The sequence below is a fragment of the Salvelinus alpinus genome, chromosome 37 (genome assembly GCF_045679555.1).
Source record: "Salvelinus alpinus chromosome 37, SLU_Salpinus.1, whole genome shotgun sequence".
NCBI classification, from domain to species: Eukaryota; Metazoa; Chordata; class Actinopteri; order Salmoniformes; family Salmonidae; genus Salvelinus; species Salvelinus alpinus.
In genome coordinates this window covers 630,281-644,063 of record NC_092122.1, presented here as the reverse complement: position 1 = coordinate 644,063, position 13,783 = coordinate 630,281, and the positions used below count along the sequence as shown (strand labels likewise).

The 13,783-nt window shown below is 41.2% G+C and overlaps 1 protein-coding gene across 1 annotated transcript in view; it reads left to right on the top strand.

Annotated features, from left to right (window-relative positions):
* Positions 1-9,407, top strand: part of LOC139566052 (protein phosphatase 1H-like) — a 55,719-nt gene extending 46,312 nt beyond the window's left edge. The window contains exons 7-10 of the mRNA XM_071386904.1: positions 510-573; positions 738-845; positions 2,251-2,402; positions 2,602-9,407. Of these exons, the coding sequence (XP_071243005.1) occupies positions 510-573; positions 738-845; positions 2,251-2,402; positions 2,602-2,749 (472 nt within the window). The 3' untranslated portion in view covers positions 2,750-9,407. The remainder of the gene's footprint in view (positions 1-509; positions 574-737; positions 846-2,250; positions 2,403-2,601) is intronic.
* Positions 9,408-13,783: the final 4,376 nt, after the last annotated feature.

Genomic DNA, 13,783 nt, shown 5'->3' with positions numbered 1-13,783 from the left:
ACAATGACGGCCTACACTGATCAAACCCAGACGACGCTGGGCCAATTGTGCGCCGCCCTATGGGACTCCCAATCACGGCCGGATGTGATACAGCCTGGATACGAACCAGGGACTGTAGTGATGCCTCTTGCACTGAGATCCAGTGCCTTAGACCACAGTGTGTGTATGTGAAACTAGAGGAAGGGTCATGATTAAACTTGCTGACTGTGGCTCTGAAGAACCATATTGGCTCCCTGGCCTGTTATAAAGCAAAGAAGGAAAAACTACATGAACTCTAACATAATTGAAAGAGCTCTCTGAGGTCTCCATCTGCATCCCTCGTTCTCAGCTGATTTTTACTGTTTTCTTTCTCCGTCATCTCGCTCCATCTCTCGCGTTCTCTCTCTACCTCGCTCTCCCTCTCCTCCCTTCAGCGACAGGTATAATGAGGACCATCAAATACAGTGTGTAATGCTCAGCGCTATAAACCATGAAATAAAAACCCATTATTGTCTCCTCTTTCCACACAGGGCGTATAAAACCATAGAAGATGAGGACCTGAGGTTCCCACTGGTCTACGGCGAAGGGAAAAAGGTTGTTTGTGTGTATGTAACGAGCGTGAATGCGAGAGAGTGTGTGTGTCTGTGTTTAAATGTGGATGTGAACAGAATTTATAACAGAGTTTATTACATAGGAAAAACTGATGTATATCTTAGTTTAATAGTATACTAACTGGTGTCTTTAAAACTCTTCCTCAGGCCAGAGTAATGGCCACTATAGGAGTGACCAGAGGCCTTGGTGACCATGATCTTAAAGTACACGATTCCAACATCTACATCAAGCCTTTCCTGTCCTGCTGTCCAGAGGTAAATCCAATTATGACACACTGTGTGTAGCATCCTGGCACCATTCTACCCACACACACACACTATCTTGTACAGTGTCTTGCAAAAGTATTCGTCCCCCTTGGCGTATTTCCTATTTTGTTGCATTACAACCTGTAATTTAAATATATTTTTATTTGGATTTCATGTAATGGACATACACAAAATAGTACAAATTGGTGAAGTTAAATAAATTACTTGTTTCAAAAAATTCTAAAAAAATAAAAACCTGGAATGTGGTGCGTGCATACAGTGGGGAGAACAAGTATTTGACACTGCCGATTTTGCAGGTTTTCCTACTTACAAAGCATGTAGAGGTCTGTCATTTTTTATCATAGGTACACTTCAACTGTGAGAGATGGAATCTAAAACAAAAATCACATTGTATGATTTTTAAGTAATTAATTAGCATTTTATTGCATGACATAAGTATTTGATCACCTACCAACCAGTAAGAATTCCGGCTCTCACATACCTGTTAGTTTTTCTTTAAGAAGCCCTCCTGTTCTCCACTCATTACCTGTATTAACTGCACCTGTTTGAACTCGTTACCTGTATAAAAGACACCTGTCCACACACTCAATCAAACAGACTCCAACTTCTCCACAATGGCCAAGACCAGAGAGTTGTGTAAGGACATCAGGGGTAAAATTGTAGACCTGCACAAGGCTGGGATGGGCTACAGGACAATAGGCAAGCAGCTTGGTGAGAAGGCAACAACTGTTGGCGCAATTATTAGAAAATGGAAGAAGTTCTAAACAACTGTTGGCGCAATTAGCTTCAGGGTCTAACAGTAGCCTGCTCCCACACTGTTGTATGGTATGATGATAGAAGAGTTGGCTAAAGCACATACACTACGGGTTCAGGGTGTACAGTACCACAGTTCCTCTGTCATGGTCAAACCAAGGTTGTCTGATATCAGACTCAGAGATCCTATTCGATTATATATGTATTTGGTGTTCTCTCGTGAATAAGACCCTGTTGTTTGTTACAGGTGAAGGTGTACAATAGGGTTCCCTAACTGGTGGGCAGGCCGCAGGTGGTTTTATCTGGCACCGCCAAGTTTTCAAATTTTTATTGTTGGACATAAGACTTTAAAAACACCAGGAAATTAGCTCCAGATGATTTTAATTTGGGAAATTTGTTCCCAAGTATTCCCAGGCATTATAGAGATACACGTGATCGTATACAAATTTAAGAAAGTTTTGAAATGATTATGTTTTATATATGTTTGGGCTTCTTGCAGTCAATTTGCAGTCGGCCCATGGCTGAATCTAGTTGATGATCCCTGGTGTACAACCTGACTCAGTACGAGCATGGTGCTAACTCAGTCTGCTATTGCTGTTATTGTGCACAACCTGACCCATTTTGTTGTTATTGTTTCTAGGTGACGGTGTACAACCTAAACCAATACGAGCACGGTGCTGACGACGTCCTGGTGATGGGAACAGATGGCCTTTGGGACGTCCTGTCCAACAAGGAAGTCAACGAATCAGTCTCCACCTTCTTGGCCAACTGTGACCCCGACGACTTATACAGGTAGGTGTGTGTCTGTGTGCAAGTGGACCTGCGTGCGTGTAAAAGTACATTTTTCAATAGTTTTCCATGACATCCTTCTGACATTGTATTATGCAATTTTGTAAATTGAGTAAACATCCAACATCTTACAAAGTAAATACAACTATTGACAGTGGACCATTTTTGCCATAACACCCCTCCACTTCATGTCTGTGACCAGGTACACGATGGCTGCTCAGGATCTGGTGATGAGAGCGCGAGGAGTACTGATGGACCGAGGCTGGCGGATCACTAATGAACGGCTGGGATCTGGAGACGACATCTCCTGTTACATCATCCCTCTGATGTACGGAAACCGCCAGCCCTAGAACCACCTACAGGCCATGATTGGAGCAGACTCCCATCTCTATGGCAGGCTCCCTCCTCAACCAGCAGTACTGTACCCCTCTCTTTTTGACTCTCTCTGTGTGTCACCCCCCTCTCAGTGCTGTACTATAAGTGATATTCAAGAAACTAATCCTTCAAGATGTTACAATGTTCCCTTCTTCCCTAAACGGGTATGAGCTTCAGATTGTGGTATGTGACCTGAGATCCCAGTCATGTGATGTTGGACTGTGCTGACCTGTGCAGCTTTGTTTCCTGCTTTGCCACAGTGTGGCTTCAGAGGAGTCACTTCCTGAAGTACAGTATTTCTTTCAGACCTACCAAGGTTCAGTACAGACAGGTGTTTGTCTGGCAGAAAATGGTTTCTACTAAAATTATTATGTATGTAGTTTTCTAAAACATGTCACTCATCTCAACTGGAAAGGGAGGCTGAACGTAGTGAAGATCACATTTTTTGACTTGACGTAGCCTATGTAATGAAGATAGATTCTGTATCCCTCACCGTAATCTGACTGAGCAAGGTGCAATAGTTTACTATGGTACTGTTTCTGTATGACTTGATCTCGTTTTTCCTCATTGGTGTAAAAATGGTCATAGTCATTCAAAAAACAATAAGTTAAGAGTTCTATCTTATGTGTTCATAGACCAAGACCCAAGTTCTGTTACAAATCGTATGATGTAGCTGTATATTTATTTCTGTTAGATCATTATTTTAGGCTGATAATGTTCAATATGTTTATTTGCATGTAATGCTGCTTGCTTTTGGAAATAGTTTTAGTAGTTCAGACTGAACCCAAAGAAAAGAGATCTCTTTGCTGAAGGATGTTTTTAGGTGTCATATACTCAATGGATTATTAAGTATGTTGGCCTACACCATTGCCACTTCAGTTTGTGCCATTCTATGCGTCTTTTACGTTTCAATATTGTAAGAGGATTTATTTATTTATTTTATACTGACTGATCTATTGTCACACTTGATCCTTCAATTCAGTGCCAGTAATCCACATATGTCATACGGCACCATTGTTTTATTATTTTCATACATACCATGGATAAAACATATGAATTGATGTAAACATACTATATAATTTCCTACATGTTACATTACATATTTTGGTGACATTGGCAGCGTTGATGTATTGTTGAGGGTGGCTGAAGTTTTCACAGATGCCGTGCTCGAAGATGGTTTCCTAACATAAGATACTCAGTTCTGGCTCTTGACTCTGCTATCTACCAATCAGTAGACCATGTGCTACATTTAGGGCTATTTCCAATCCTTAACCCGCAATAACCGACAACTGCATAGCAGGTTGTGTTTTTATTTCGATGATTTTAGAGGTGTAACATCGTTGGAGCTGTCAAATCAGCAAGTGACTCCCGGCATTATACCTATCGCAGACATTGCCATTGGATGCACGAGTCGCATTAGTATAAATCCCATGCAGCCTTGTTGTTTCAAGCTCAAACATTGGAATGTGTGCTGTAATCTACACCTCAATTAGGCTGATATCAATCCTTATTAATTTGTTTAATGAGTTTCAATTTGAGTGTCACTTTCTATATAGCCTCCACTTTCTCATTCTGAACTTCCAATGCGGGTGGGTTTTATAGACGGGTGTGGTTTGGTGACATGATGACAAGAGCTGCTCCAATGCAGTTACACCTCTGACATCACCTAAACAAAAGCAAGGAAATTGCTATGCAGTTGTCGGTCATGGCAGGTTTACGCTGAAACTGATTGAATAGGCCTGAAAGGTCTTGCACAGTCAAAATCATGTTAATGAAATTTGATGATATTTGGATGAAACCAGATCAAAGTAGGATGGCCAAAGTATGAAAAATGACCTATTGCTTCTACATTGATAAAAGTTTGATCATATAGTTACTGGTCCATTCCCCCATTTGGATTCAGGAGGCGGATTATTAAGGGCTTTTTGTGACATCACAAAATCCTCTCATTTTAATACACCAATTTAAATAGGTACCGCCTTGTAACCAATATCGCAGAGGGGAGTGGTTTAGGTAGCTAGTTTAGTGGTGCTAAAATTTGACTGCAGCATGTCTGCAAATATAATGAGGTTTCCCCTATTCATCTAAAGCAAATATACTTAGGTTTGTACTTTCATCTGTGTCTGGTGTTAGCTAGGAACTGGCTAGCTCGGTCTTCAGCCAGCATGGAACAAAAGCGGGGGAAGGGTTGCCCAAAACTCAGATACAGTTGTCAAGTACTTACACATGTCAAACGGGAGATTCATCTAAACTTCTTGACTATCATTAATAGTCATGATATATGGACATTGCCTGACTCACCGGACAGTTTTCTTTTTTAGGTACATTCATTTAGTCCCGGGTCAGACCACCCTTTGCCTCCAGAACAGTTTGAATTCCTTGGGGCATGGATTCCACAAGGTGTCGGAAATGTTCCATAGGGATGTTGGTCCATGCTGACGCGACAGCACCACGCAGTTGCAGCAGATTGGACGGCGGAACGTTTGGTACGTTCATGCTGTGAACAGGTTTGGTCAGTGACAATGTTCAGATACGCTGTGGCGTTCAATCGTTGCTCAATTGGTATCAAGGGACCTAGTGTGTGCCAGGAAAACATTCCACACACCAGTACACCACCAGCCTGTACCGGTTGACACCAGGCAGGATAGGTCCATAGACCCATTCTGCTTACGCCAACTCCTGACTCAACAGGAACTGGGATTCCTCGGACCAGAGGATGTTTTTCCACTCCTCAATTGTCCAGTGTTGGTGATCGCGTGCCGACTGGAGCCGCCGCTTCTTGTTTTTAGCTGATAGGAGTGGAACATGGTTGATGACTTAAAATGTAAAACATGGTGAGTTGACGAGTTGTGCTTTCCGAGATGCCGTTCTGCACGCTACTGTTGTACTGTGCCGTTATTTGTCTGTTTGTGGCCATCATGATAGCTTGTACGATTCTTGCCATTCTCCTTTGACCTCTCTCATCAACAAGCTTTTTTCGCACACAGGACTGCCTCTGACTGGATATTTTTTGTTTGCTGCGAAATTCTCGGTAAACCCTAGACACTGTCGTTTGTGAAAAGCTCCGTAGAGCGGCCGTTTCTGTGATACTGGATCCGGTGCGCCTGGTACAGACGATCATACCACGCTCGAAGTTGCATAGGTCACTTGTTTTGCTCATTCTAACGTTCAATTGAACAGAAACTTAATGGCTCAATGCCTGTCTGCCTACTTTATATAGCAAGCCACGGCCATGTCACTCAGTGTCTGTGTCACCATGTGCCATTGCTTTGTGTATCAGCAAATTGACTTGAGATAATCTCACCGCAACACTGCGTCCATGTTGCTTGACATACAGTTGAAGTCGGAAGTTTACATACACTTAGGTTGGAGTCATTAAAACTTGTTTTTCAACCACTCCACAAATTTCTTGTTAACAAACTATAGTTTTGGCAAGTCGATTAGGACATCTACTTTGTGCAAGACACAAGTCATTTTTCCAACAAATGTTTACGACAGATTATTTCACTTATAATTCAATGTATCACAATTCCAGTGGGTCAGACGTTTACATACACTAAGTTGACTGTGCCTTAAACCAGCTTGGAAAATTCCAGAAAATTATGTCATGGCTTTAGAAGCTTCTGATAGGTTAATTGACATCATTTGAGTCAATTGGAGGTTTATCTGAGGATGTATTTCAAGGTCTACCTTCAAACTCAGTGCCTCTTTGCTTGACATCATGGGAAAATCAAAAGAAATGAGCAAAGACCTCAGATTTTTTTTTTTTTTTACTTCCACAAGTCTGGTTCATCCTTGGGAGCGATTTCCAAACGCCTGAAGGTACCACGTTCATTTGTACAAACAATAGTACGCAAGTATAAACACCATGGGACCACGCAGCCGTCATACCGCTTAGGAAGGAGACGCGTTCTGTCTCCTAGAGATGAACATACTTTGGTGCGAAAAGTGCAAAACAATCCCAGAACAACGGCAACGAACCTTGTGAAGATGCTGGAGGAAACAGGTACAAAAGTATCTATATCCACAGTAAAACGAGTCCTATATCGACATAACCTGAAAGGCCGCTCAGCAAGGAAGAAGCCACTGCTCCAAAACCGCCATAAAAAAGCCAGACTACGGTTTGCAACTACACATGGGGACAAAGATCGTACTTTTTGGAGAAATGTCCTCTGGTCTGATGAAACAAAAATAGAACTGTTTGGCCATAATGAGCATCGTTATGTTTGGAGGAAAAAGGGGGATGCTTGCAAGCCGAAGAACACCATCCCAACCGTGAAGCATGGGGGTGGCAGCATCATATTGTGGGGGTGCTTTGCTGCAGGAAGGACTGGTGCACTTCACAAAATAGATGGCATCATGAGGGAGGGAAATGATGTGGATTTATTGAAGCAACATCTCCAAACATCAGTCAGGAAGTTAAAGCTTGGTCGCAAATGGGTCTTTCAAATGGACAATGACCCCAAGCATACTTCCAAAGTTGTGGCAAAATGGCTTAAGGACAACAAAGTCAAGGTATTGGAGTGGCCATCACAAAGCCCTGACCTCATTCCAATAGAACATTTGTGGGCAGAACTGAAAAAGCTTGTGCGAGCAAGGAGGCCTACAAACCTGACTCAGTTACACCAGCTCTGTCAGGAGGAATGGGCCAAAATTCACCCAATTTATTGTGGGAAGCTTGTGAAGGGCTACCTGAAGCGTTTGACCCAGGTTAAACAATGTAAAGGCAATGCTACCAAATACTAATTGAGTGTATGTAAACTTCTGACCCACTGGGAATGTGATGAAAGAAATAAAAGCTGAAATAAATCCTTCACTCTTAATATTATTCTGACATTTCACATTCTTAAAATAAAGCGGTGATCCTAACTAACCTAAGACAGGGAATTTTTACTAGGATTAAATGTCAGGAATTGTGAAAAATTGAGTTTAATGTATTTGGCTAAGGTGTATCTAAACTTCCGACTTCAACTGTAGGCTTTTTTTCAAGAACTGTCAGTAAAGGTGAGCTGCCCACCCACTCAGCCTATTAGCTCCCTGCCCACTCAGTGTGTCTTTTCAGGCTTCCTGGTTGTTTGACATGAGAGAAAAATGACTTTTACTCAGATATTGAGCATTGTTATTGTAAAAATATATATATATTGTGGGTGATGTTTCAGTCACTCAAAAGGCTATTTTACATGGGAATCACAATGATTGTTCAGGACCTTAAATCATGTTTTGTATTGTAACGGTTTTGACTAATTGTTTGTAGGGGTGACCGATCATTTATTTTGGTAATATAACCAATGCAAAAGAACACATTTCTTTTAAAGTTATTTCCAATGTTTTATGGGTTTATGAAAAGTGTATGTCCATACTGACTTTTACATGAGTCCATTGTATTGGTGTAGACTTGATGGACCAGATGGGACTCATTACCTCTCAACCAAAAAGGAGAAATCTATATTTTCTCTGGTAGGCACAACCTACCTGGCACCCCCACAAAAACAATTAACCTCAAGTCAAAACCATTACAATACAAAACATGATTTAAAGTCCTGAACAATCATTCTGATTCCCATTTAAAATATCATTTTGAGTGACTAAAACATCATCCACAATATATATTTTTTTCTGTATGTTTTTTGGGGGTATTTCTAGGAATGGGGGTTTCAAAGAAAGTGAGGAAATTGGATATGCAGTATTGTATTTATTATCCCAAAGTGTCCAGAAGACTGACTAACGTACTGTAATATAACTTCAGTTGTAACCTATTTATGGATTGTTCATACTTAACTATGTGGTATGAATTTATAGTTAATGTGTTAAGCCTTAACTACTATTAACTACTTAATGTGAAGAAAGAATGAAGACTGTGCCACCCACACCTGCACATGGAGGCCAACTCAAGTTTTTGGTAGTTCGGAAGTCAAAAATATAATAGCTGTACTGGAATTAATACATTGCTGAAGGCAGTGGACTATTTGATATGAAGTATTTGTTTATGAATTTGTACATTTTCTAGAGTAGAACAACAAGTAAAACAGAAAGGGTATGAAACGAAAAGTGCATTTTGACATTATTACTCTGTATCAGGAGATATATTTAACCTAGCCTGGTAGCAGATTTGTATGTTTTTTTATCAAACTCCTCTGTTAGTCTTTGTATGCCATAAACTGTTGCTTACACGGCAGTGGAGTTGGTTATAAAGCACAAACTGGGCTGGTACCAGGCTATATTTGCCTCTCCTGTTGCTGTATATTTTAGTAGCCTACCAATTGCTGTTGTTTTGTTCCAAATCATCTCGCAAACCCACACTCATCCATGTGACTGATAATGAAAGGGATTAGAATTGAGGCCATTCCCTGGTGATGAGAAGATTGAGGAATGTCTTTGTGTATTTCTCAGAACAAATGAAGGAGAGTGGTGAAACGCTATACATTTTCATGACAATTTTTGACTAATCTAATTTCTTCTAAACTCCTACCCATTTCATTTATTTTGTAAACTAGAGGTAATTTAAGTCAAATAATATTTGTAAATGTTTATGGTATGTATTTATGTGCAATGACGACTTTGGGGAAATGTTTTACCTTGTGTTTTTTTTCAGAGAATAAAAACAATAAAATTAAATATATGTGAACACTTGAACCCAAAATGTGTGTCTTGTATCTTGCATTATTAGAGGACTTCTATTGGGACCAGAGACTGTCAGCAGCCCTGGCCAGAAATAGTAGTAGTTCCAGAAAGCATTAAGTTTCAGTCCAAATCACGAGGCCAATCAATCAATCTGAAGTGGCATTAAAATGGCGCTGAGGCACAAAAACAAATCAATGCCATTGCTCTTTGCATTCCCACTTCTTCTTGAGGAGAGTAAAATCAACATACCAAATCAATATTGCTCTAACAGGTAATTGTCAGAGGGGTTTGGACATGGAGGGGGTTCAGTCTTGATGATGATTTAATGTACAGTGGCTTATGATTTGTATCATTTGATTTACACAACATGACTACCACTTTGAAGCTGCAAAATATTTTTCTTGTGAAACAAACAAGAAATAACACAAACAAAACTGAAAACTTGAGCATGCATAACTATTCACCCCCCCCACCCCCAAAGTCAATACTTTGTAGAGCCACCTTTTACAGCAATTACAGCTGCAAGTCTCTTGGGGTATGTCTCTATAAGCTTGGCACATCTAGCCACTGGGATTTTTGCCCATTCTACAAGGCAAAACTGCTCCAGCTCCTTCAAGTTGGATGGGTTCCGCTGGTGTACAGCAATCTTTAAGTCATACCACAGATTCTCAATTGGATTGAGGTCTGGGCTATGACTAGGCCATTCCAAGACATTTAAATGTTTCCCCTTAAACCACTCGAGTGTTGCTTTAGCAGTATGCTTAGGATCATTGTCCTGCTGGAAGGTGAACCTCCGTCCCAGTCTCAAATCTCTGGAAGACAAACAGGTTTTCCCCAAGAATTTCCCTGTATTTAGCACCATCCATCATTCCTTCAATTCTGACCAGTTTCCCAGGCCCTGCCAATGAAAAACATCCCCACAGCATGATGCTTCAACATGCTTTACTGTGGGGATGGTGTTCTCGGGGTGATGAAAGGTGTTGGGTTTGCACCAGACATAGCGTTTTCCTTGATGGCCAAAAAGCAAAATGTTTGTCTCATCTGACCAGAGTACCTTCTTCCATATGTTTGGGGAGTCTTACACATGCCTTTTGGCAAACACCGAACGTGTTTGCTTATTATTTTCTTTAAGCAATGGCTTTTTTCTGGCCACTCTTCCGAAAAGCCCAGCTCTGTGGCGTGTACAGCTTAGTGGTCCTATGGACAGATACTCCAATCTCCGCTGTGGAGCTTTGCAGCGCCTTCAGGGTTATCTTTGGTCTCTTTGTTGCCGCTGATTAATGCCCTCCTTGCCTGGCCTGTGAGTTTTGTTGGGCAGCCCTCTCTTGGCAGGTTTCTTGTGGTACCATATTCTTTCAATTTTTTAATAATGGATTTAAATGGTGCTCCGTGGGATGTTCAAAGTTTCAGATATTTCTTTTATAACCCAACCCTGATCTGTACTTCCCCACAACTTTGTCCTGACCTGTTTGGAGAGCTCCTTGGTCTTCATGGTGCCGCTTTGCTTAGTGGTGATGCAGACTCTGGGGCCTTTCAGAACAGGTGTATATATACTGAGATTATGTGACACTTCGAAGCCCCTAAATAAGATCTGGTGCATCCAATTACATTCTGAAGTCACATAATTAGTTAAATAAAGTCCACCTGTCTGAAATCTAGGTGGGTGAATACATATACAACACACCACTTTTCCATTATTTTTTTATATATTTTTTGACTATTCCATTACATGAAATTCAAATAAAAATCCATTTAAATTACAGGTTGTAATACAATAAAATAAGAAAAACACCAAGGGGGATGAATACTTTTGCAAGGCACTGTAAGTGATTGCTGCAGCAAAACAGTGAAAATGATTTTATGTCGGGTATATCACCTAAAACAGAAAGTTTGTTTTCTTCGTTATATGTATTACTTTAAATGCATTTAGATGCATCTGATTCGTTTTTTTCAAGAAAGACTGGAGACCCCTACTTACTCTATTTGGAATATGAAAACACTGTGCACCTTGAAGTGTGTGTGTCTTACCTGTCGTCGTTCCCCCCCCCCCCATTTTTGCCTTAAGTAACCATCAGTCATTTGGCATGGTTACATATCATACTATGGTGAGTGTCCCAGATTTACATGTGCTATGTTTTGTCTACTCGGAGACCATGCTATGCACTGGCAGGATTGACTTTGTAATTTGATATGTAGTAGGCCTAGTAGTAGTATTGCTATTTCATTAACAACTAAGAGCCCCTGGGTGAATGAGAAACTGCAAGTTAATATTTTTACTTTATTTAGAATGGAACAAAAAAACAAGTGCTCAAGCTGGTGGTGATGACAACCACCTACACTACATGACCAAAAGTATGTGGACACCTGCTTGTCAAACATCTCATTCCAAAATCATGGGCATTAATATGGAGTTGGTCTCCCCTTTGCTGCTATAACAGACTCCACTCTTCTGGGAAGGGCATTGTCATGCTGAAACAGGAGAGCCTTCACCAAACTGTTGCCACAAAGTTGGAAGCACAGAATCGTCTAGAATGTAATTGTTGCTGTAGCATTAAGATTTCCCTTCACTGGAACTAAGAGGCCTAACCCGAACCATGAAAAACAGCCCCAGACCATTATTCCTCCACCAAACTTTACAATTGTCACTTTGCATTTGGGGCAGGTTGCATTCTCAGGGCATCCCCCAAACCCAGATTGGTCTGTCGGACTGCCAGATGGTCCATAGTCCAAAGGCGGAGAGCTTTACACTACTCCAGCCAACGCTTGGCATTGCGCATGGTGATCTTAGGTTTGTGTGCTGACATTGCTTCCAGAGTCAGTTTGGAACTCGGTAATGAGTGTTGCAAACGAGGACAGACCATTTTTACACGCTGAAATAGCCGAGTACACAAATTTGAAGGGGTGTCCACATACCTTTGTATATATAGTGTACCCATCTATAGGCTAACACTTCTGTCATTAATATGCCAAAAAATTACACACATAGGCCTAATTGAATGGTAAATAAATTACAACAGCACAAATCCAGTTACTCAGAATGCCAAAAAAGTAATTTGGATCGGTCTGATCCAAACGTGTTTTTGCTCTAGAAAAATAATAATCCAGGTTTCTTGATGTGCATATCACCAGCGCCGGCAAGGTAGTAGTTTGCACAGTTATCTCCACAGCAGGCCATGTCACAACCCGACCAACAGCACAAACTACTACCTCAGCCGGAGCACAGCGGAAAGGAACGAACCAGCGGTGTCATCCGTGTGTCTGCCTCCTGTCCAAACGGTTCAGAATGACCATATGAATTAACTGTTCCATGATGGCGCGGTCATATACAGCATCTGTATCGTTAAGCACTTCCCATGAGTAAAACGCAATTGAAACCCCACCCAAGTCCCCGACCCAGTCTCCTGATTTCACTGCCCTTGCCCTAAAATGACTTGGCTGGACATTGCATCATGTCTCGGCCAAGTTCTCGTTTTAGACCTAGGCTACACAGCGAAGCAGCGGTCCCGAATGAAAGATGCGACATTTTACAGACCGTAGGAATTAATACAGGGAGAATATTGAATACCACTATAGCCTAACACTTTACGACAAAGCTTTATCACAATCCAATAATTACGAACAGTTAAATGGCATACACACAACCGTATAATTGTGATTGGTTGATCCAGCCCAGCAATGCAATATTGTCTTGTGCGCACACCGTATTGTCGGCCCAAGTAGCAGCCAACCATCTCTCCATATCCTTTGTCAAGAAAAAAATAAAGGCAGAACAATTATCTGTGCAGTCGAGCTTTTAAGAAAAATACACGCGCAGCTCAGTCTTGCACAGCCACGCGCACGTTGCCGCATACACTGTCAGTATGTTCCAGCTCCTTCCCGCGATCCGTGTGGAAAAGGAAGGAGTAGTATGCGATCAACTGTGGATAAAATTCGCGGGAAACGTCAGACTGGGCGTAAAGAACAGCTTCATTCGCATTGGGTTGTAGGAAAGGGAGTATTTCAATTCACGCGCAAAATGTTGGCCATTGCGATTTTGGGTGAAATTCTAAAATGCACCAGACCAATTCTGAAGAAGTCTCTAATAGATAAGTCAGTCAGATAAAATGGTCATCCATGTTTGTGCTGAGCTTCAACACCTCAGAACCTCAGACAAAATATGTTTTAGTACAGTATGAATAGACCATAATATCCAGTCATGGTCCAGCTTCAACCACAAGAGGGCCTCTATTTCCAATTTCTCTGTTGAGCCAGGAATGCTCCTGTGTTATACATTTACCTCCAGAGGGCACGAATACCCAATCCGAGTCATTATCAATGAAGTTAAATATATAGCTAGCCTACACAACCTTAAGGTTGGTAATTCCGAATAGTTTACAGAAAAAACAGAG